Source organism: Cyprinodon tularosa, unplaced genomic scaffold (genome assembly GCF_016077235.1).
Source record: "Cyprinodon tularosa strain WSP-4 unplaced genomic scaffold, ASM1607723v1 ctg24, whole genome shotgun sequence".
Taxonomy (NCBI): Eukaryota; Metazoa; Chordata; class Actinopteri; order Cyprinodontiformes; family Cyprinodontidae; genus Cyprinodon; species Cyprinodon tularosa.
The window spans coordinates 1,643,342-1,667,786 of record NW_024038896.1 but is presented as its reverse complement, the minus strand read 5'-3'; the positions used below and the strand labels follow the sequence as shown (position 1 = coordinate 1,667,786).

At 37.4% G+C, this 24,445-nt stretch overlaps 2 protein-coding genes across 2 annotated transcripts; one reads left to right on the top strand and one right to left on the bottom strand.

The window, feature by feature from the left end:
- Positions 1-5,802: 5,802 nt before the first annotated feature.
- Positions 5,803-8,188, bottom strand: fosab (v-fos FBJ murine osteosarcoma viral oncogene homolog Ab). Its single transcript, XM_038287445.1, has 4 exons — positions 7,860-8,188; positions 7,297-7,521; positions 7,095-7,202; positions 5,803-6,979 (listed from the first exon to the last, which is right to left on the bottom strand). Exons 1-4 carry the CDS (start codon positions 7,992-7,994, stop codon positions 6,356-6,358), a joined length of 1,092 nt encoding a protein of 363 aa, XP_038143373.1. The 5' UTR covers positions 7,995-8,188; the 3' UTR covers positions 5,803-6,355.
- Positions 8,189-12,304: 4,116 nt separating this feature from the next.
- On the top strand, positions 12,305-16,816 carry si:ch211-153j24.3 (proto-oncogene c-Fos). Its single transcript, XM_038287462.1, has 4 exons — positions 12,305-12,578; positions 12,983-13,183; positions 13,695-13,802; positions 15,539-16,816. Exons 1-4 carry the CDS (start codon positions 12,447-12,449, stop codon positions 16,220-16,222), a joined length of 1,125 nt encoding a protein of 374 aa, XP_038143390.1. The 5' UTR covers positions 12,305-12,446; the 3' UTR covers positions 16,223-16,816.
- Positions 16,817-24,445: the final 7,629 nt, after the last annotated feature.

Genomic DNA, 24,445 nt, shown 5'->3' with positions numbered 1-24,445 from the left:
CTAGGATAATTCAGCCTCTTCCTCTAATTAAACAATTATCAAGTAAATGGTAGTGTGAATGATAATTCTAATTTGTAGGTTAAATGCTTAATATATTTCTGGTTTACATTTATTCTTAGTTGTTATAGATTTGTTTTAAAATGCACAGTAAAAAAATCCAGATATCTTCGATTTCTTCTAGGAAAACAAAAATTCAGGAAATCTCTTTAAAAAAAAATCTTTATGAATGTTCTTCTTTTCTACCATATGATATATATATATATCATTTTGATCAGAAAACCTAAAAAATGTGAGAAAATGTCCAAAATATGTTACATTTTGTTTCAGGTCATTATAATACAAGTTTTATTTTGCTTTTCAAATCATATCATTATACAGTGTTATATAACTGAATTTCATTCACAGGTTTTTACAAACAAACACACTATTTTAAGGATGAAGTTGACCAATTTGATGTCCTTTTAAGGCCTTTTGATGATCTCTTTCGTTTGATCCTTAGCCACATCACTGAACTATTTGTTCTGAGTAAATAATATGCCAGTAATTGGACTCCATTTTCTGAAGTATGTTGCAGTACAGCGTTAGACTGACATGCCTGAACACCCCATTGTTGCAATCCAATATCATGTTTAAGCGGGTTGTTGGAGATCCGTCGAAAATGCTGAAACCATAATGCTGCAGAGCCAAAGGAACAATCTGTTTGTGCCCTTTTGATAAGATCTGTAGTCTTATCAGTAAACAGTATTTATGTGGAATAATAAGCTGAAGCAACTTCAAAAAACATGCATTGACAGCTTTTGTCTGATATGTCTGTGGGATTCCTCTAAGGAAGAAGAAATTTCCAGCAAAATTCTTGTAGGAGTCTTACATAACCCACAGAGCATTCTGAGTCTGGGCTTCCCAGTGTGTCTGAATGGCCGTTTCCTGATACTAATATTGAATGGCAGTGTGTGGGAAGACGTGCAAACACATCATTTCGAGGCAGAAAGAACCACAGTTAATCGATCGACAGCTTTTATATTTTTTTCTGCTGAATAACAACAATCTGTAAAATGATAGCTTATATTTCCTGAATACCCAAACCACTCAAAATGATGTTATTGATCTGAAAACGGTTTCATTACAATGTATTGTTCATGTTTGCATAATGCATCCTCCAGCGTGAAGAAATGCAGTGTTTGCTGAGATATTTCGAAAATCCCAAAAGCTATTATTTTTTCTGTCAGTAGCTCGGGGATTACACAATTGTGCACTCTATAGCTGTCCAGTTTCCAGGGAAACATCCTCGTTACTGATCCCATGAGACGTGGTGAGGACATGCTGCTGAGAGAGTAGTCTGGCACTATAGGTGAACTGTAATTATTGGGTAGAGAAATCCCTGCAGTATTGCTTTTTAGTGCGTCAAATAGTTTCTAAGAATAGATCACCGAACACTACGCTGCGCTGTAGGGATTTTAGACTGAAAATACAATAATAATAAAAAAAAAGATTGAAATTGAGAGTAATTGCAAATCGTCATCAATGATGGGGTTTGCTAACTAATGTTCTCTAAGGCCTTAACAGGACAGTGTAAATTATTTTGTGATTAAATTGTACACTAATTCCCATAGGTAAGTCTGAAGGCAGTTAGTTCTAGTGGATTTAATCGAAAGGTTTGAGGGAAAATGGGGGTGAAAAAAAAAACTGCACAGCACACAATGCTGATTTTTATTTGTCATATTTTGGAAATAATGCAGCCTTTTCCTTCTCTTCACAATCATGCACTACTTTGTATAGATATGTCCCATAAAATCAGAATAAACAGGTTTAGATTAACGAATATAACCTTAAAAAATGTAAAAATATACAAACATATATGTTGTGATCATAAATGTCTACATTGTTACTAGTCCAAAACACCTATTATCTAGTTTTCTTTTATACATATGTCGGTGAAATTTAAATGAAAATCACTTGAACACATTTATTGGTTACATATTTCCCTATGTGAGACTCGACTCGTACGCCACGTCTTTCTAGTGATTTATTAACCTTTTTATTACCCTCTTGGTTTTGTGTCATAACTGCATATCAGTTGGACTACTTCCCTAAAAGTACATTCCCTCTGACGCACATTGATACACACCCATCAACTACTGTCATACTGTGGGTTGTGCACGTTATCGCTTCAGGATACAAAAAGAAAAAAAAAAATCTTACAAAAGGAAGAGAAATAATTTGAACTCCTAAGTAGAGCAAGTCAGAAGAAGATGTAGTCACTGAAATTCTTTCACATGTTCTACTACCACAAACCTCACGGTATTCTATTGTGACTTTATTGTGTTGGAAAAAAAAAAAGATTTAATATTAAATGCTTATCAGGGTGGTGGCAGAATCATGGTGTGGGATGCTTTTTTTAATGGGTCAGCAAAATGGATGGAGCTAAACACAGGGCAATCCCCAAAGTATGACCAGTTAGAGCCTGCAAATGTGCACTACCCTTTTTTTATAATATTCCAACAAAGCCTAGCTTAACTGAGCTTGTGTCATTTTGGCACGTAGGCGAGCTCAGCTGTTTCATCATCACAGCTCTCATAGACGCTGGGATCTCTTTCCGTCTCCCTCCCTGCTATCCTATATTCCTCATTTTCCTCCTCCAGCCTCGCTTTGCTGTGCGTTGCTTTCCCTCTCTCCTTTTCTCTGTTCTACACTGCCTGGATCCTCCCCTGGGCTGAAGCACCGACGCAGGTTGGCGTCACAGTGGTCTAATTTTACTGCTGTTGATGCTGATGTTAAAAGAAGTAAAAGGCACCTGCTATTTCTGCTGCGACCCCCATCTCCCCACGCCTGGCGAATGGATATTAATAGAGCTATGTTGCGCTGTATGGTCGCACATAGAGCTGAGGAAAAGGACGTGATTCTTCAATGCAAAAGAAAACAAATATAGCCAGAATCAGGCTGTTATGCAAGAGCACATGGGTGAAGAAATAGGAAGTTCTGTCCAAGAAGAAATGTACAACTAGTTTTCCTAAAAAAGTTCTCCATCCAAACAGAAACGTTCTCTTCTTACGAATACTTAAAATTTATTTCAACTTTTCCTCTGGTCATGCTTTCAGGAGCAGACTTTTATGATACACACGATAACAGAATAGCACTGGTTGATATCTTGGATTGCGCTGCATAAAAAGGGTGTTACCACACTGCAAAGGCTTAAACGTCAGAGTTTGTTACTGGTTGTGCGACAGTAGTTTTCCCTAACACACACACACATTAACCATTTCCTGCTAAAGATTTATTGGGCAATCTGTCTTCTGATATACATGGACATGTGGAAATAGAGTAGATGAGGTAGAATTACAGGTGAGGATGAGAAATGTTGGATGACAAACTTTGGGAGAAACAAAGCGGTTGCATAAACTAATTATGTTCAAAACCTGGAAAGAGGAAATAAATCATCAGGGGTTGGTCTCCTATGACTTAAAATGCATCAATCCTTGGAAGTCATTTACAGTAAATTAATGAATCATTTTTTTAGTCAAAAATGTTTTTTCCGTGTTTTCATTAGTTGTGAGCAAGAAATCATTATAATTATCAAAAATAAGCAGCTTAAAATCATAGGTCTGTGTGTAGTTAATCTCAATAAAGTGTTTCACTGCATCTATAAGGTTATTGAAATAATAGACTTGAAATTATATTCTAATTTATTGTATTACAGTGTATTCTGTTAATAATTGATAAAAGAAATTTTGACGAAAAGAAAATTAATGCATTTTTTTTTACTTTAAATACAACTGGTAATTCACCTGATTTTCACAGCAGCTTTTATCTGCAAATTATTAGTTACCAAAACGCAAGATATTGTAACACCATGGATCACTAGTCCTACATTTGAAAGAAACTAAGAACACAAAAGGCGCAGTGTCCTCAAAAGTTTTTCCTGTCTTTAACTATTTCTCTTTTTTTTATTAAACCAACAAACCTCCATATTTTTATAAGGATTTTATGTGATGAAGACCAAATTAAAGCAAGGCATCATAGTACATACGATAAAAGGGATATATGTTCTTTTAAGAAAATAAAACTATTGGCTTGTATAATAAATTTGTTACCCCTAGAGAAGATCAACCGAAATGGATTTCCTTTACAAGTCTCCAGTATATAGAATCCACTTGTGGTTAATCTATTTTCTAGAGAATATTAGTGAATAAACCATCTTGAAGACCGGAAATCCAAGATTGACAACAGTTGTCAACAGTGACAAAGAAAAAAGCCATTTGAGGAAACAGGAAACATGTGGAGGAAGAAACTTTGCTACAAATAACCGTTATTTCACTTTTTGGCCAGCATGCCAAATGTTGAAAAACTTGGATACCCCAATTTCCTGGCCTGAGAACAAAAAAACCATGGTGAAACATAGCGGTGGTGGCATCAAGATGTTGAGATGCTTTTAATTCGCAGGGACCGGAAAGTTGTTCATATGAGAACAACTCCCAAGTTCCTGAAAGAAAACCTGTTAGACACTGCAAGGACAGAAGACAGCTGAGGAGGTTTCATAAACGCAGAAAAATCTCTCCAAAGATACAACTGATTCCAAAATGGACTGAGGTACCAGACTTGAGCCTATATGAGATTAGGACTTTTTTTAAATAAAAACATAATATAGATACATTATGTGGGCTGTTCAGTGGCGCAGTGGGTAGCACTGCTGCCTTGCGGGGTCTTTCTGCATGGAGTTTGCATGTTCTCCCTGAGCATGCATGGGTTCTCTCCGGGTACTCCGGCTTCCTCCCACAGTCCAAAAATATGACTGTTGGTTAATCGACTTGTCCAAATTTTCCTTAGGTGTGAGTGTGTGCGTGAATGGTTGTTTGTCCCGTTTGTCTCTATGTTGCCCTGCAATGGACTGGCAACCTGTCCAGGGTGTACCCCGCCTCTTGCCCATTGACTGCTGGAAATAGTCCCCAGCACCCTCTACCCTACTCGGGACAAGCGTGTCAGTAATGGATAGATGGATGGTACATTATGTCAAATCTGCAAGTAATTGTGCACAACTATGTTTGTCAATGAAATAAACAAGTTTGCAGCTGTAAAGTATAAAAACTTATACTTTACAGCTGCAAATATATATATATAATATTTTATTTTATTTTTTTGCAAGGCATTGTGCAAACTGGTTTAACACGTGAACCATTTCAAAGAATTAGTTTTGTTCCTGTTTTTTTAATTCTGCATTTTTTATTTTTTTTATTTTCCTCTTGATACCAAAAAATAAAACTAGGTTATGGGCCTTCATTGTGGTTAAAAACTTTGCTCTCAGATCCTCTGGTGATTTCTATGCTTACGGTCTTCAAGAAGTGTGAGAAGCAATGCAGTCTGGATTGCGGAAGGAGAGCATTCAATTTCCCCTTTCAAAAAGACTTGCCAATTTCACTTCGTATGAAAAAAACAACAGCAAAACCTTAAAGTAACGATGTTTGTGCTTAGGTGGAGAAAAGTCTAAAACTCCATAAACCGAGGCGAACTGACAGTCTCTCCTCTGCGGACGGACTGCAACTGCGACTCCCCATTGGTTTCTATATTTGGGCTCGGAAGTGCAACGTCACCGCGCAACGCTTGCAAAATTGAAAAAAATGGAAAGAACGCACTGACGTCAAATCCCTGACGTATCCCCAGCCTTGACAACAGACGGAACAATAAATATAGCTAGTGGAGGAGCAGGAAAAATGCAGGTTTCTGTACATGCAAATTCCAGACTATTGTTATTTTACAACTAAATCTATATAATAATCTAAAGTTTGAGTCAAAATCAGTCAGACAAAGGAATGAATTTAAATATCTCTATTTTATTCACATGGCTTACAAACAACATTCGTCAGTACTCTGTAAAAAAATAAATTCAATAAAATAAAAGGACAAGTGTTTTCACAGAAAACTTGATATAGTTTTATAGACCACTCAGACCATGGTTCAGACAAAGCACACCAGTTTTTTTTGTTGTTGTTGTTGTTGTTTTAAGTTTCACAAACAGTTCACAATTACTCTAACTTTCAATAAACCAGAAAACAAACCGGATCAAATAATAACTATTGCTCAGAGCACACATTGATGAACAAATGTCTTTTTTTTTTTTTTTACATATCAAGCACCATTAAATCTTATAAGGAACTCATAGAACAACTAAGTGTTAATAGCTGAAACATGCTTAATAACTTGCTACATTGGTGTAATAGACAAGTAACTATACATAAAGGCAGATAAAATAATAAATAATTTGCTTTCTGGTACAAGTCTGCCCCATAGCCCTGTAATCTGCACATGTGTAACATATTCAAGAAAATGTGCTTCTAGGAAGAAAGTTCATTTTTGGAAAGAGTCTCTAAAGGGCCAGCAGGGTTGGTGAGCTGAGGGAGTCAGAGGACTGATCGTTGCTGTTGCTTCCTCTCCTGTGGGCGATGCCACAGGTGGGGAAGCTCTCAGCCTCTGGGAAGTTGAAGGCAAATGAAGACGTGTACGTGGTGCAGGCTGGTGTGCTGGTCACCACGGGTGTGCACAGGGGCTCAAAGTCATCGTTACCAGTTGAGGTGTGAAGGGGCTCCCATTCCTGGCTTGGATAGAGGGAGCTGGACAGGTCAACCTCAGGTACGGAGCGGGCCGTCTCCATCTCAGACTTTGCCAAAAGATCCAGGGATTCCTCCAGAACGGAGACCTCCAGATCTGCCATTTTGACTGTGCTGTCTGAGACTGTGGACGTGGAGGGGGCACAGCTGGTGCTGGAGAAGATAGAGTTGGAGGCCGAGGTGAAAGTTGGCTGACTGGAAGGGATGGTGGAAGTGACAGCTGTGGGGAAGCAGGAGACTGGGAAGTCTGCCTCCAGTTCTGAGGGGATCTTGCAGATTGGTTGGTGGGCTGCCAGAATGAACTCGAGCTTTTCCTTCTCCTTCAGCAGGTTGGCAATGTCATTCTGCAGGCTGCTCTTCTCATCCTCCAACTGATCAGTTTCCTGGCAGAGAGAAAAAATAGAGGAAGTGGTACTTAGTTGGTTGCTGGTGCATTGTTATTAGATCTGGTGGTGAAAACATTTCAATAAGTGAGAGTGAATTTGCTGAGATACTTACAGCTTGCAGTGTGTCTGTAAGTTCTCTCCTCCTGTTGCGGCATTTAGCTGCTGCCTGCTTGTTCCTCTCTCTGCGAATTCTTCTTTTCTCTTCCTCCTCTGGAGATATCTGCAAAGAATAATGTAAAATAGGAACATTAACTCCCAGCTCTTTGAACGAATTCATAATTATATAAAAATATACTATTAGATCACATAATTACCTGTTCAGCTCTGCCTCTCTTGGTTACATTATGAGGTCTGGACGATACAGACTTCATGGCTGATGTGGAATAGGCCGGGCTGGGGCTTGAGCTGTAGGGGTGAGCTCTGTGAGAGGGGGCCACTGAGGAGACCAAAGGCTGGACCATCCACTGCAGATCTGGACTTGCTGAAATAGCCGTTACAGTAGGGATGAAGGAGGCACTTGCTGTCAGATCAGTGAATTCCTGGAAGAAATAAGGAATAGAACATGAGGGGATTTGTTATATGCTCAGGAGGAGAGGGGGGGATCGCAAAAGGGGAGTTTATAAAAAGCTAGACAGTTTAAAAATATCCCAGTGATGTCAGCTGTGACGTTATACACTCTCTATGGAGTTTCCAGGTGGATGAATGAAGATTGCACAGCAATATTTGCAGTGCAATCAAGTCACTATTATGCATTAACTTTTTTGCCTTCAATTCAAAATCAATAAGCTCACATAAAAAATCAATGGGAACATTGCTATATCATTTACTTTTTCTTTTTTGCAAGAAGAAGCTGAACAAAAACATTTATTTGACATACCTGAGACTGGGGGGATTCCAAGCTTGAGTATGATCCTGCTGGTGATGGGTAGTATCCCAGATTGTCCCCGGACGGGGAAGCTGTGCTGCAGCGAGAGGAAGAGTCGCACTCCGTATTAAAAGCGGTAAACATCATCGTCCCGAGATTAACAGTAGAAAAAAAAAGTAAGTATCAAATAGTAGATCCAAACAAACTCTACTTTGGGGAAATGTAAGCTTGAGATGAGGAAATCCCTTTAGTAGGTTTGACAGAAACTCTTAAAAAGCCGCTGCTGTTCGTTTTCCTGTAGTCCTCGCTCTGCTACTCAAAGTTAAAGTGACAACTCTGAGAGCTGGGAGAGCTTTTATAGCTTTTCTGTGACGCAAGGAGAGGGGAGGGTTCGTCACTCGACACCGCGAGGAGGAAACCACCAATACATTTGCATAGCAACACAGAAAAAAACATCCACTCTGGCTCGATCTCGCTTTTAAAAACGTAAAACACTACAATACATTGATCTTCTCTACCAGCTGATATAGAAACGCGGTGCGTTTTTGCTCGTTTTAAAGCTAGACGGTCGAGAAATGGAATATTCCGGAGCGGGATCCCCTACGCGTCATTTACCAAATATGGTGCATCCTGTAAAGAGGGCGGTGCTTGATGGGAAACACACCATCCGAGATTGGCCTTGCTTTGCATGACGTTATGTAAAACAATAAACACAGAAGCTGTTGTGAAAGCTGAACAAGTAGAACTATTGTCAGAAAATAAGAGCAAACTACTAGAAAAATAATAGAAATATAAAAAGATGTTACAATTCTGATTATAACTTAATATATAAATAAAAAAAATACTGAACATCGGTCCAAAAGGTTACATACAGAATACAGAATATGTATTCTGTATGTAACTTTATTCTTGATACAGAATATAAAGAATAAAACTATTTGCCATCTCGAGGAATTTATCATGTTTGAATAATAGTTGTGGGTGCTGTGGTTTAAAATAAATGTATCCAATTCAATCCAATTTAAAAAATGCTTCATTTAATCCAAGGGGAAATTAAATGTTGTGTTTTTTTTTCTTTGTTTTTTAAGAATTGGTATAAGTCTAGGCAGAAAGGGTCTCCTGTAATGGTCTGTCATGCAATGGATTTAGAGAAGCCTTTGGATGCTCACTGTTGTCCACATTTTTCTTACCTTTATGAAGAATTCTTCTTTGTGACATAACTTCCAGAGGTTCTAGAGGAGTTCCTGGAGCATGGCTAACCTTCTTTTTCAGGAACTTGTTGAGCTTTTTTGTCATTTGTTCTGGTGCTGTGGCAGAAGAGATCATGCTCTCCACAAAAGAATTCTAAAAGAAAGCTGCAAACACTGAATGACCGCCTGCTCTCGGATGCGTTCACTGTTTCCTATTGATACACATTTTGATGTGTTGTGTTTTCTGGTACCTTTTTATAAGAGTCCACTTTTGATAGATTCTAACCACCATAGTATAGAGACATTCACCCCTGCAGTTTTGCTGATGCTCTGACACAGTCATAGCATTTACCGATTTGGAGATGGAGCTTAAACTTCTGTGTTTTTTTTCTGCTAAAATCGCATCAAATTGGAGGGAAAAAATGATTATTCTATAAGGTGCAATAAGAAAGAGGTCATCTATTTTACTCACTTTATTTGTCTGTAGTCACCCTGCTATGTTTTACTCTATTTGCAACACCAGTTTCAGCATTAATTTTTGAAACATAAATTGTCTTATCAGCATATTTCAGCAGCTTGTCTCTTCCATACCAGTTCTGTATTAACCTTCCTTTGTAGCGTCAGAAGTTTTATGTGTGTCAAAAGAAAAGAGGAAGCGAGAGTCCTCATCTACATGTCCAGGCAGAACCTTCTGCAATCTGTCAAGTGGTGTGTGTAAAGCAGCAGAGCATGTTCTTTACTCTGTGTACTTGGCCTCAAACCTAGTCTGACTTGTTGAGGTGTGTTCTGTTTTTTTCCCACTGAGCTATGCCGTAGAATGGGACTCTGATGGGACTCCCCCTTTATGGTTTACAAAGGAAGCTGAATGGAATGAGTGAAATGTTGATTACAAAACAATGTTTACTTGTCACTCTCTACCCAATGTGTGGAAGGACTTATGTTAAAGATTAGCCATTCATGCAGTAACAGAAACACAGCAAAACACAGCAAACATTGTCAGCTTGCAAAACAGCTGACAAACTTTACATTTTGGGACGTCTGCAGTGCTTCAATGTTTATCTGAAACTTCTATATTGACTTTTTTATGATTCTATATGAATAACATTTATTATAAGACAGTAATTGTTGTCATTGTAATAAAGAAAAGTGGTTATTCTTCTATTAGTACAAATGCTGGAAAGTAAGAAAAGCAGCCTTCAAAAAAGAGCCCAGAGTTTGCTGTTGTAAAACTAAACTACACTCAAAATTATGTGGCATAGGCATACATTATTTACAATTGTGCTACTGTGTTAAAGTTCATCGGTTCCTGTCAACTATCTATGTTCTGGTTCCCGCGCTCGTGTTTTGTTGAACATTCCTAGTCGCCATAGTAACGCCCAACCCCTTTCGCGTCAGTGACGTATGTTTTTGTCAACAAAGATCGTCAGTGTTGTCAGGGAGTATCACTTAAACAAAAAAAAACTGTAACCTAAGCTCCTCCACGTCGATTTAAGGAGAGCTGAGTTAACAGCAAACCGCGTCAGAGTGAGACCTCTGTACTTTTTTTGTGCGTTTAGTGCTCTCGCTGTATTTCACCATGGTGCAAGAGCAGTGGAATGAAACAGGACACCAAACAACTCAGTTTGTTTGACGAATTGGCAAGAAAAAAAGCTTTCATGTCACCCTGAATTGTTTGTTTACCTGGTGAAGTTTAACCAGAGGAAAGTAAAGTAAAAAAAATATATATATCTATAATAACAATTAGGCCTATTATGGATTTTTATTTATCTTAATTGCATCGCGAAACGAACTTAATCAATAACAAAATACTGATTTTGACTTTCTATCTTATTTATTTGCCATTCATTTTTAACTCTAAGTAAAGTTAATGCAGAAAATGTTGCCTAATTTACCCCATTTACTTTGAACTCTGTACTGTTACTTTGTGAACATTCATTCCCAAGCTGATATGCGGCTGTGGTGACAGCTGTCAAATGTTTCAGCCAACCTTTTGAACTCTTTTTGTTTTGAGTCGCTTGCAAGACTGAATAGGTTCGGCGCGACCACCCAGCTTTGTGCCGGTAAAAGAGCCCAGAGGGCTGCCGGGAAGCCTCTGGCAACGCGTTGCCACTCTGCTCTGATCTGTGAGGTCATCCGAAAATCTAAATATAGCCTGTCCAGTTGAATTAGATTATATGTGAAAATAATAATAATAATAATAATTATTATTATTATTATTATTATTATTATTATTATTATTATTATTATTATTATTATTATTATTATTATTATTATTATTATTATTATTATTATTATAATTATAATAATAATAATAATAATAATAAAAGAAAAAAAACCGCACATCAATATTATTGATTAATTTGACAGAAAAAGGAAACTAAAAAAATAAATAAATAACATAAATTTGAGGTTTGGATACAATTATTAAGGAAACCGGGAAAAAAATGGCTCAATTTAAGACATATTCGGGTTATGATGATAAAAATCATTGTGAATTTCCTTCGAACGGTTGAAGGATTTAATGTGACGCGATAAAGACAAATTTGTGACGGCCGCTGCTTGTTTCACTTTTCTCTTGCGGTGAGTTGTCATGCCAGAGTGCCAATACATGCACAATAAAACACACGCGCGCGCGCTCTCGCGCAGTCCGTCTGCGAGCTGGTCCACCGGAAGAGCCATATTTGGCTCGACTGGTCCTTTCGGCGATTGGCTGCGTTGTTCCTCGGAGTGTTGCTGCATGCATGAAGAGAAGTATACAATGTGAGGTCATAGATGCGGTCAAAGAGCATCTTCGCGGAGTTGGTTGATAATTACATCAGCGTGGCTCTAATACCTGAAAGAATTGAAACAGCATAGAAAGTGAAAGATAAAAAGCACCCCATCTGTCCATCCAGTGGTTTCTAATGCGATGTCGTGATGTATGATGGGGTGGGGGGTGGGGTGGGGGGTGCAGATGCTGCATACATAACGTGACGTAGTTCATTCATGGCGGTGGGTTCCTTCTGTAGGTAGGGGTGTCACTTAACAATCACACGCTATTTGTGGACCGTTGCGTAAATAAAATGCACTGCAATAATATACTTGAGAAGTTTTGTTGAGCAGGTCCTATCAAATTGAAAAAAAAAATAAATAAAACAAACTTTACCCCCGTTTTCTGTATCACAGTTCCTTCTGCGCAAATGGTTCGGTCTCGCCACACAGATTTCATTCATAAAATTCGGGCTCACTATAAAAGGCGGTCCTCTCCACTATATCTGCACAGTTACCGTTTCTGACAAATGGGATATAAGTAGCTAGGTGATCAATGAAGGGGGATCAGCTTTTTAGATAGACATTGTCAGATAAGACCTTTATTTCTTTACTTTCTTATGCATTAATAATAGAAAAGAGAATTATAGGCTACAAAAAAATGCAACCAGACTCCAGCTCTGAGGTAGACTCATCCTCCAGCTGCAGCCCGGCAGCGCCTGGCGGGGACACCCCTGGGCGCAGCCTGCGTCCTCCTCCTGACTCGCTTTCATCATCAGTGGACAGAGACAAGGTAGATTCCATTCTGACCATTAAAGAGGAAACCATACAATTCCAATAAATAGGTTGATATTAATCATTTCAGCCTGCATTTTGGTTCAAGTTGATGTAAATATTTATTGAAATGGTGAAATTCCAGCTTCTGTGGTAGCAGCACAATTGTTTTCTAAAAGTTATAATAATTATATATATAATATTATTCCTATTTGGATTTGGCTCTTTTATTTGAGAGAGAACGGTGATTAACTGAATAAGCCACGTTTCTGCAATCATTTTTGATACATCGGTATCGTCTGACATTTCTCATCCAGGTGACTGATGCAGCATTTAAATACTGGTAAAGGTCACAGACTGCGTGATCGCTGGTTGATCTGATCAGGCGAAATGATAGATTCTAATTTTGTGCATATCTTGCAGGATGGTGACACCTCTGCACCAGCCGTCTTTGTTCCGACTGTGACTGCAATCTCAACATCGCCAGAACTGAAGTCGACTGTGCCGACTTCAATCACATCTGGCAGCTGTGCAAAAAAGAAAACCAATGGCGCAAGGCAGCCGTCTTCTCCAACAGGTGCAAAGAGAGCAAAGACGTGCAACAAGAAGGCGCAAAAGGAGCAGGTCAGTACTTATTCTGCAAGAATCAGTGCAACAGTGCAAGAAAAAAAAAAATCTGTGCAAACAGTGCAAATAAGTAATCGCTCAAAGCCTTAGTTAATACAGGATACATTCATTGGTTTCTCCCGCATTTTTAAAGCTTCACCAACAGTATGATCCCCCTTCAGTAAATGTTAATGGAATCATCACAATGCAGCGGCAGTAAATCGGGCACTATTGTTACAGATAAGCTTTAAGTGCAAATTAGAAGCTACGTGTGTTAATTGTGTTTAGCGGTTTTCTGGGAGTAAATGAGCACCGCTCTAATGGGGAAGGGAAATTGCATGAAGTGCGCGTCCACGCGTGCATTTTTGCGCGTTCCAGTTGGTGCAGCATTTCGAGAGGATCTGTATTCCAGCGTTCACAGCAAAGATGATTTTCTCATCTACATGACGAAAGACAACGTGTATTGAAGGCATGCTGTAAAATAAGCCTCGATGCTCTTTAATCATACATGTTCTCCTGCTGATTTTAGTCATCTAAAGAAGAAGAGGAGAGAAGGAGGATCAGGAGGGAGAGGAACAAGATTGCTGCAGCAAAGTGTCGCAACAGACGGAGGGAGCTGATAGACAGTCTCCAAGCAGTAAGTGAACTGCTTTTTCGACTCAATGCAGAGGATATTCACATAAGCTCTATAGGAAGAAAGGAAAGACTCCATAGCCTATCAATTATTTTAGGAGTACCATTCATACCAAGTAAAAGAGACACAATATTCTTTTTATATGATAAAAAAAAAAAGCACTACCAACAATAGTAGCAGGGGAAACAATAGCTGAGCTTGGAAGATTTGTGTTTTTGATGATATGTTATGTGATTCTAAATGCAAGTGAGTCAAATACAAGTAAGCTAATTCAAGACTCTGGTCATGGTAGGACACAATGTGAAGGTGTGCAGCATGAATGTGCTATGTGTAAAAACGTATTTGTCATGGTGGGCTTTAAGGATCTCACCCACATGCAGAGAAACACTCACAGAACCAAGGATAAAAGTTAACTGGTTAATTTGAAGGTTTACAAAAACTGAGAGTATACTGCTGGGAAAACTCAGTTGGACCTCAGCGGACTGGTGAACCGAAACCAGAAACTGTTAGCGGGGTTCTTGGTTTTCCCTTGGATCCAGTTTGTGGGGTTTAATCCACAGATGAAAGAACTCATTGGAGGGCGGAAAAGGCAGACTGGCGTTGGATCCAGAGGAGTAATGGAGCGGACTGTCACCGGGTTTTCCTGAAGTTGACTGGAACGGATCTGGTGGAGGTTTCCCCTTTCTCTGGCGTTGAGGTAGTGACAGCCCGCTGCTCAAATACTCCTCTGGTGATGACCCAAGGAGCCGCAGGTGTGAGAGGAGGCCCAAACGAGGAGAGGGCACCATCTAGTGGTGGAAAGTGAGCACTAAAGGAAACACAAAACAACCCACACAAACTGGAATCCTAATGATATTCTTTATTGTTTTAACTTGAACAAAATAGACTTAAGAGCTTTGCACTTTTAACTGGCAAAGTGTCAATATCTTTTTTTCAAAAGAAAATAAAACCCCATCAAGCTTAGGTAGAGTCTAATTGTAAAATGTTTATTCAAATTCCCCTGTGTGAGGTTTTCATTTCTTTTCCCCAATGCCTTTTATTTGAAACATGAGTTAATTTTTTAACTTTAAACGTTGCGGTCAAAAATTAATACTGCTTCTGAGTTTTCTAATTATGGACACTTTGTTTGTGTGACCTAACAAAGAAATTACAAACGTATCAAATTAGCATTTTTCCCCCCTATATTTAAAAGTGCTTAAACCAGTTTATAAAAAAAGAGATGTTTTCTAAGATTTATAATTTTAGGTCACACCTAAAAGGGAAATAAAATCAGAAAGTCAAAATTAAATACAGAACAACAAGAATAACTAAGCATCACAAGGAGATGCCATTGAGGGCTGCTGATGAAACCAAATTGGACTGACGAGACAGAATATACATTGAAATAAAACAACTGGTGGACTTATAACTATATCTATGGATCAGCAACACAACAAGAAAAACATTGATATATATTCCTTAAGAAGACTGATTCACATTAGTTAAACATAGCTTTAAAGCAAATGCTATAAACAAGTAAATATAAATTCAAACAAAATTTTAGTGCTAGAGCACCTAGAAGCCAAGCTGAAAAGATAAAACTAAAAGTTCAAATAAAGCTTGTAATAGGAAAAGTTTGTCTTTCTCCAAGTTTTAATTCTTACTTATATTATCAGAAGACCTGAGAGACCTGGTAGAGTTACTGTAGTGTTTTTATTGTGGTCTGTTTGAAGTCCCATTTATTTTTTGTCTCTTCTCAGGAGACTGATTTGCTGGAAGAGGAAAAGTCTACCATTCAAACTGAGATAGCTGACCTGCTGAAGGAGAAAGAGAGGCTGGAGCACATCTTAGCTGCTCACCAATCCTCCTGCAAACTGCCAGCCCAAGATGACTGTGACAAAGGGCAGGAGGAGGAGGATGTTGAGTCAGTGCTGCAGGGTCCTCCTGGCTCCTCACAGCTGCTCTCCATCCTGGAGAATGTAAAACCTCCAGAGAGCAATCCAGCTGCTGGAGAAGTCCTCACTATTCAGGATGCAGACAGTCTTTCTTGCATCCCGCCTGCTGCAGCAATCTTGGGGAACTCTAACATCCTCCTGTGCTCCAGTGCGGAGGAGGAAGCCCTGGAGGACCTCAAGGGAGACGACCTGGATGATTTGGTGCCCAGTCTAGAGATGGCAGCTTCTGTCCCAGACATAGACCTGAGTGGGCCCTTCTGCCTCCCAGACTGGGAAACTCTCTACAAATCTGTGGCAAACGACCTTGAGTCTTTGACCACGCCAGTGATGTCTTCCAGTCCCACCTGTAGCAGCTACCTCACAGTGTTTTCCTTTAGTTGTTCTGAGATTGAATCCATGGCTGATGGCTGTGAGGGCATCAAAAGCAGCCTCGGAGGGTCAGAGTTGATTAAAGATAGTCTTAACTCCCCAACACTCTTAGCCTTGTGAATGCAAATCATTTATGCAACAATATTCAGTATTTGTATTCTAACCAGCTAGCAAGCTATCTCTCTCAAATAACTTTTGTAGTGTGATCTATGAGGTATAAGCCTGAAAATTAAAGGTTGTGCATACAGAGTGTGTTTTCGGTGACTGTAACAGGGTTGAATTGTTCCATTTTGTTTCGACTGTCTAAGTTTACATTTGTGCTGGAATCCAAATGCATGCAAAAATCAGAGAAACCATCTGTATTCCAATGCAAACGGTGGTAAATTGTGTTTCTAAAGAAATCTACCTGTGATATGCAGTTAATTCACGTTTGATATAGCCTAATATATGTGAATCAGTGCTATTGTGACAATTGAAAATGAGTTACAAAAATGTAGCAGCGTATTAGTGTAACATCTTGCTGTGAGGTGTCCCCGACCTGCCTTGATATTCATCACCAGAGGTTTTCTCCATAAGCAAAAAAACAAAACATAATCATGTGGATTTTCTCAAGATGTACTGTATTTTATGGCATAGTTTATTTTTTTACTCATCAAATATGATGCTGATGCAAAATTTACGAATATTGGTGAAAATAAAACATATTGTTCTCAACTAATCTTTCACTCTTTTATGTATTCATAATTGTTTTATTTTCAATTTTTTTTCCAATTTTTTTTACATTTTAAATCCAAGATAGCTACTCTGCCATGAAATTTTCTCCCCTTAATGTTTTCTTCTGTGCTTGCATTTATTACATTTAAATGTTTCAGTTAATCAATGAAATTTAATCTAAAATACATTCAAAATGTACTTTTGATGGGACAATTTAACTGATTAAAATGAAATTGCTTTAGAAACCAACATGGGCATTTGTGAAAAACGTGTTTTATAATGCTTTTTTAGTTTAAGATATTTAAGATGTTTGTTACACTATCATGATTCTTTATTCCTAAACCAGAGTTCTAAAACCCAAATACATTTATTATTATTATTAAAATGATCTCAATTACTTTGATAGAAATACATTTTCTTTGAAAATAATACTTTTAAAATTAATACATGCAATTTAAGGCACTTCAGTTTATTTAATCATGTTTGCATGTATACTAATAGGTAAAGTAAGATAAGAAAGTAGTTTTTATTTTCTATTATAGGCTTCTTCACAAATAAATTCTAATAAATAAATGTGCAAATAAAAGTAAATAAAAAGTATTAGTTTGAGGTTAGAGAATAGCTTAAAATGCACTTTGCAACATCTAAATTAATTTCAGAAGTTGAATTTTGATGTACTAACATACTCTTGAAAAGCAAAATGCATAAAAAAAAAAAAGGGGGAAAAATGGTGTTAAACGTCAAGAACGCTGATATTTTCGGCTAAGCGTCGCTTCTTAAAGACGTCACCGTACTATTTTTGGCCTCGGAGTTACATAAATCCAGCAGGACTGTGTTTAATCCGAGTGGGAGCCGCAGAAACTGCAGTTTAATTATTTATTCATGCTTCACTCTCTGCCCCACTAAAGTCACGGCTGAGGGAATATGATTCCCTTCACTCAACGCAACTTGGTACGTGCCGTGCCGCTGGTGCAGGACGTCAGCGCGCAAGTTGCCGTATTCTTTGGCTTCCTTTGACCTTATTTGGTCGACTGCAGTTGTTTTGCTTCCATGGCAACGGGTGTCATATTTCAGGGCTGGATCTGGTGAAAAGCAGCCCAAACATAAACCCTAGTTTTCCCATCAATTATACAAAGCCTCCCTAATGTGAATTACCGGAATTAATACAACATTTGACAGATTCTCGGAAAAGGAAACTTACGGGCAATAATTAACTGCTGCTAAAATCTTCCTTTCCACTTGTTGTTTGATCATGTTTTCACATAAAAGCTTTCTGAACACGCTTACCGAGGGTTGCACATCTAGTAAATTAAGCTTCATACAGTATATGCTGTAATTACCCCGTATCACAGGGAATTTAATGCAGTTTTCTTGGCTTGATACACAGACTGCACATCGTTTAAATCAACGTTAGGGCACTCGGTGAAACACTTTGAAAATACAAATTTCAAGCCAATAGTGTAGTGTGAATCCAGGAAAAGACCTTATAACCTTTGCAACATAAAAAATTGACGCCAACTTACCTGAATATATTAAGAAAAATAACAAAAGTGCTTCTATAAGAAATTCATGAAAAACACTCTGAGAGTTTAATTAACCTTTTACTCTTTTTTTCTTGACTTAACTTTTTTTTTTTCCAACTTAATTTACAGTAGCTAATATATCATTCAAGGGCTCATCTAATAAGAAATAAGATATACAGCCATGTAGCAGCATCGAAACTGAATGGCTTGAATATAGATCTTGTGCTTCTAGACCTCATTGAGGGAAGGGGAGGGGGGGACTCCATTTGTAAGGGGTACGTAAGTGATCAAAAACGTTGTCACTCATTAGACAGTCGTAGTTACACCAATCTCCAGCAGGTGTCACTAAAAACAAACTTTGACAGATTGTCAGAGCTGCTGAAAATTCCTATTTGTGCACACAGAGCACTTATAGTAGTATATTTTAAGAATAAAACAACCTTCTTTTAGTAGTACAAGCACCAGAATCTGTTCCTCATTTCTATTATAGGAAATCTTTTAAATCATATATTATTTATTAAATAAATCTATATTACTGAGTTTAAACACTGTGGGCTGACATTTATTTAATTTATCTATTTAATTTAAATAGAGCTTATTAGCCTCTACATGGTTACAAGTTAACTAGTGTAATGTAGTTTCTTTGCCGGTCTGTTATATTTATTGATCCAAATTCATTTTAAAATGTATTCAACCCAAGTAGTGTCTAAATCCAGGAGCCATTGGGCAAGAGGAAGAGTACACTCTGGACAGGTTGCAACATCGATAAACAGACACCCACACATCTACAGGCAATTAACCTAACATGGGTTGACAGTGGCATCCACAGCAATAACTTTCTTTAGGATGTATTGAGCAGAATTTACATTTGTGCTTTAACTGAAAGACTTACATTGCATTAGCTTGTTTGAAATAGATGGCAAATTAATCTAAAATAAATGTCCCAAATGAAAAGATTCAATCGTTTCAGTATAAACTAAGTCCAAAGGGGATACAAACAGGAGAATTAAATCAATTATAGGCACAATAATAACCTAAGGAACTTAACAAAAAAGAGTGAAATAGTATGGCAGCACCATAATTAAAAATATAACAAATAATTGTGGCAAAACGTTGAGAACATAATAAATCGCAAGTAAATAACAAAAAGACTAAAACAGTCGAAAATGTTAACTCTTGATTTTGACCATGTCATTTTGACAATCAAAGGCTCGAAAAAGTATTCATAGCCTTTAAGCTTTTCTCGTTTGGATGTGACAACCCCAGTTTAATTATTATAGAGCAACAAAAAGTAGCACATAATAGAATGGCATGTTACTTTATTCCGTATAAGTTGGAATGAAAAAATCAACATCTTTTATTTAAATATTTTAACAAATAATTATGTGGAAAATGGGGCATGCAATAGTTTTCAGACCCATTATTTAATACTAAGAAGAATATTCTAATGGTTGTTGCAACCTAAGGCGTTTTTATTGCACTAAGATGCCGTGAACCAAGAAACCCCTACCTCAAAACTGACACCTGCTCCAATGAAATTATAGAGAAGCACTATGCGGTTAACGTTTTATTGTCAGAGGTGAGATAAATTGAATTAAGTGGCCATAAAAATAAGGAAAATGTTTGGAGAAACCAGGACAAGCATTGCACATCATTGCTTTAGCATCAAGCATGGATTTCGTAGCATTATGCTAAGAGTACGTGTTGCTACCACTGACACTGGTGCTTTGCAAAAACTAACCACTACTCGTCAAATTGACTGCACTTATAGGTCTTCTGTTAACCCAACCAGCTTAACAGGGTTTAAGTCTGGATACCTTGCTTTATTATCAAGCTAACTATATACTCTTTTCCTGATGCAGTTCTAGCATAGCTTGCACTTACAATCTGTGCCATCATCTTTCAGTAGGATGAGGCATGTACCAGAAGGTAATGCATGACACCACAGAATGCTGTGGTAATCATTTTGGTTAAGGACGCCTCTCGCCTTGAGCAAGTCGCCAACCCTGGATACATCAAAACAGCCATCAAAATTACTCCTTCATGTTTAAAAGTTTGACAGTTGATGTCACACATGGTGGAACCATCATTAGCCTACTTGACTGCATACAAAGATCCTCTATAATCAAACAAATTCAAGAAGAGCTATATGTGTATATATTTTATCTTTTTTATTTTTATCTTTATTATCTTGTGTGGTTGGATGTGTATATATATATATATATATATATATATATATATATATATATATATATATATATATATATATATATATATATATATATATATATATATATATATATATATATATATATATATATATATATATATATATATATATATATATATATATATATATATATATATATATACTGTAACTGGAGTGTGTAACAAAAATTATTTCCCTCTGGGATTATTAAAGTATTTCTGATTCTGAAACATTTCAAGTTTTGATTCACCAGTCTATAATAGTTTCTTTCAGTCTTCAGTTGTCTAATAGTGGTGTTTCACGGCTTAGGTAAGCCTCCGTGTCTTAGCAGTGCCTTTTGTTTTTTGCTGTAACTCTTCATGTCAAACCTGCAGCTTTTTTTTTTTTTTTACCATGACTACTATTAAGCTGTGTTTGAAGCTGTTGTCCTGTGAGGCCTACTGCGCTACCTGCTAACCCCTGAGAAAAGTCTCTTCTGATTCAGATGTGGGTCTGCCAGACCTCTTCCTGTCACAGTTTCCCCATGTTTCCGATACCTTTTGATGGTGAAAAAACCCCCAAAACAGTACTCACTGATACCCGACTCTCTTAGCAAGTGGTATAATGGGCTGTGTGACTTTATTCATTGTTAAATGCATTTTTCTAATTTTTTGTACAACACACTACTGTTTTTCACCAAACATAATAATTTCAAGAGTATAATACTATTAATTTGATATTGACATTACAAAAAAATGAATATGATGTTCATTATTTGTATAAATAAACATCTTCATAGCTATCAATAGAAAGGCATGTGGTGCTCCAACTGTTTGTTTAAAAAGACCAATTATTTTTGGAGGATTTATGGATTGTCCTTCCCTGTGTGCTGCATGAAAATGAACTGTAACTCTTTAACATGATGACACTAATTAATAGGATATGAGTTACAGACATGTTAAGTAGCTTTTACAGTTATATGACTTCTCATCAACACTGTATCTTACTTTCTCTGCATGGTTACAGATCTCTGTCTTTCTATTTTTCTCTCTGTTGCTCACTGCTTCCTGGTGGGTTGTCTCAAACACCTTCTGACCACTCTGTCTCCTGTTTGCAGTAATATTCCCGAGGAAGTGCTATATTTATAGGGATAAATCAGCGTTGCACGGATTCACCTCATGCTTCAGGATAGTCTACCTGTGTGTTGGACAAAATTGGTCATCAAACACCATTATTAAGACCAAGGAACGCAACAGAAATGTCATATACAGGGCAGTGGAAATCCCCAATATGATTTTAAAACAATATTGCCACCTCTGAACGTCTTGCAGGAGACTTTCTTGTTCCCTTATTTAAAAATAATAACAGAGAAGCTATAAACCAGGCTAGAATTTGGAGGGCTTTTCACTAGAGAGGCAACCATGATGCCCATGGTGGTTTTGGAGGAGCTGCAGATTTCTACCGCTCTGCAAGAGTTCATTTTGACAGCACATTGATTTTTCCAAATGAGAGTTCTTGTTTCTAGTTTGCCGAACAAGCCATGACAGACACATAGCAAACACACAATAGAGTTCTGCTTGTATATTATCACTAGAAATGAACATGAATGCCCCATACCAACCAAAGCAGTGCCATGCTGTGAGGTTGCTTATGTTTACAAGTGTCAGGAAGCTTATCAGAGTTGACTGGAGGTTTGGGGTTGATACCAACTTCCTTCTCTGCTTCACATCGATGTCCCAATGGGCAAAGCAATTAAAACTGAGTTGCCTTTCAATTATTGGACATATTCACACACTAAACTGCATCTGTGAAGGAGAAGAGCTGAATGAATATGGCAAGTACGTTTTATCTCCCACAGACATTGCAAAGTAACCAGGGTAGAGATTCACATGTCATGTAGAATACGATGTAAAACCATGCATATTCTCAGTCAAGTTTAGATTTAAAGATTGCTTAAAAATCTTCCCAAGATGTGCAAAGCTGGTAGAGAGACATTATTATTTCAACCGAAACAGGTGAGGTTTAGAGATCCTCATTGTCATTTCTCTACCATTTCACAATTATGCACTTTTATGTAGATCTATCACTTTTTAAATATCACTAAGTTAAACTAAGTTTTGGGGTTGCATACATTAAAATCAATATCGACATCAACGCAAGGTTTTACTCAGCTGAACAAAGGGCCAGTCTACTTTTGTTGTCTTTGGTGAGTAGAATATATTACATAGTGGAATTATGTTATAATATGGAAGCAACAATGTTTTATTATAAGAAACATTTGCTTTGGTCGACTATGTCTGACAGAATTATTCCTGAATCTCTAAAATATACATAGACTTTAAAATTTTCCTCAGCTTTACAGAAATCTGGAATAGTTCCTCTTATCAGGAAATAAAAATAGTTGATCGGTCTTCAACATGGAGCTTTTTATTCAGCCGTCTGGCATTATTATAAAAAAAGAACAAAAGGAAGGAAGTTAAAGGGGGCAGCAGTGAAAATAGACCTTATATATTATGTCTGCACTGAGGTAGATGGTGAGTCAGGTTTATGTCTGGTTCTTCGGGTATTTCCCAAAACGTGATGCTGGTTAATACACAACAAAACATTTTTAGTTTGAGTTACAGATTGACTGTTAAAATCTTAAATAAATAAAAAGATATTATGGTTCTCTATTATAGCTTAATTCAAGTAAATATTAACTGAGTCTCCTGCTAGTTTTTGTGTGTTTGTGTGTAAAAGCAATTGTTAACAGAGGAAAGAGAATATCTGCCACAAACCCAGAATGAGGGAGGATCAGGTTTTTTCTTCTACTGGTAAAATGGACTGAAAAAGTCAAAACAAGCTTCAAACCTTTGGGTTTGTCAGAACGCAAGGTTACCACGCAAGGTATTTAACTTTACTTTGCTCACAGATGTAGATAAAGAGAAGTTAAAGTCTCTCACTCTGTTTTCCTTTGGATTAAAAGATTCATCTTAAAAAATGTTTATATGCCAAGTCCTAGATGCATCAGCATACGCTCACAATGCAACACCACTACCTAATGTAAGATGCAGTAAAGCTAAATCACTAACTCTGGGATAGCAATGTAGGACACAGTAGGTAGAAATGTATCTGACATTTATCTTTAAAGGTTTTTTGTCTCGCCTATAAACTTCAGAAATGCTGTATTGTTCTTTCTTGATAATATTTCACTGGCATTACCATGCACATTCTAGTTATTCAGTATTGTAAAACATAAAAGATCAGAACTCCTATTCCGTTTTTTTTTCCCTCATCAAAGCAGTTGACATGCTGAACGAAGGCTATTGCTGTTGTTGTTTTTTTTATTTGTTGCATTGGTATGCATCTCCATGGTCAGAGGCACTGATTAGCTTTTTTCTTTTTTCTTTGTTCGTCACTGAAAATGTGTTATTTCTGGTAAATGTTTGAACCTCCCTCTGTTTTATACTTTATGATAATATCCAGGTTATTCTTTCATATTTTTTCTGAGTTGTTAACAATGTTTAAAGCTCTGCAGATCAACTGCCCTTCATCAGTGCCTGAGAATACAGTTCTCTGTTTTTGCTGAGATAGCATCAGTCTTTCTGTCCTTGCTTGCAGACGTGGAAACAGTAAGAATGGGTGCTACAAAAGGGCTAGCACCAGCTTAGTAGTGGATGAGGTTTGGAGTGTGAAAAGACTATAAATACTGCTATTTCCTGGTTTAGATGACCACCACCTGAGTAGATCTGTCAGACGGTGCATCAAAGAGTCAAAATTTTTCATAAATGTTTTTTAGAGCATGATCTTTTTCCAAGCCTTAGTTTTCTTTGACATAATTTGCTATTTTCCACTTCCAGATGACATGTCACAGGTCACTGTTTTCTTATTACAGTCTAAAAATCTAACTTTTCTAAAAATAATTTCTTTGTGTTCCTA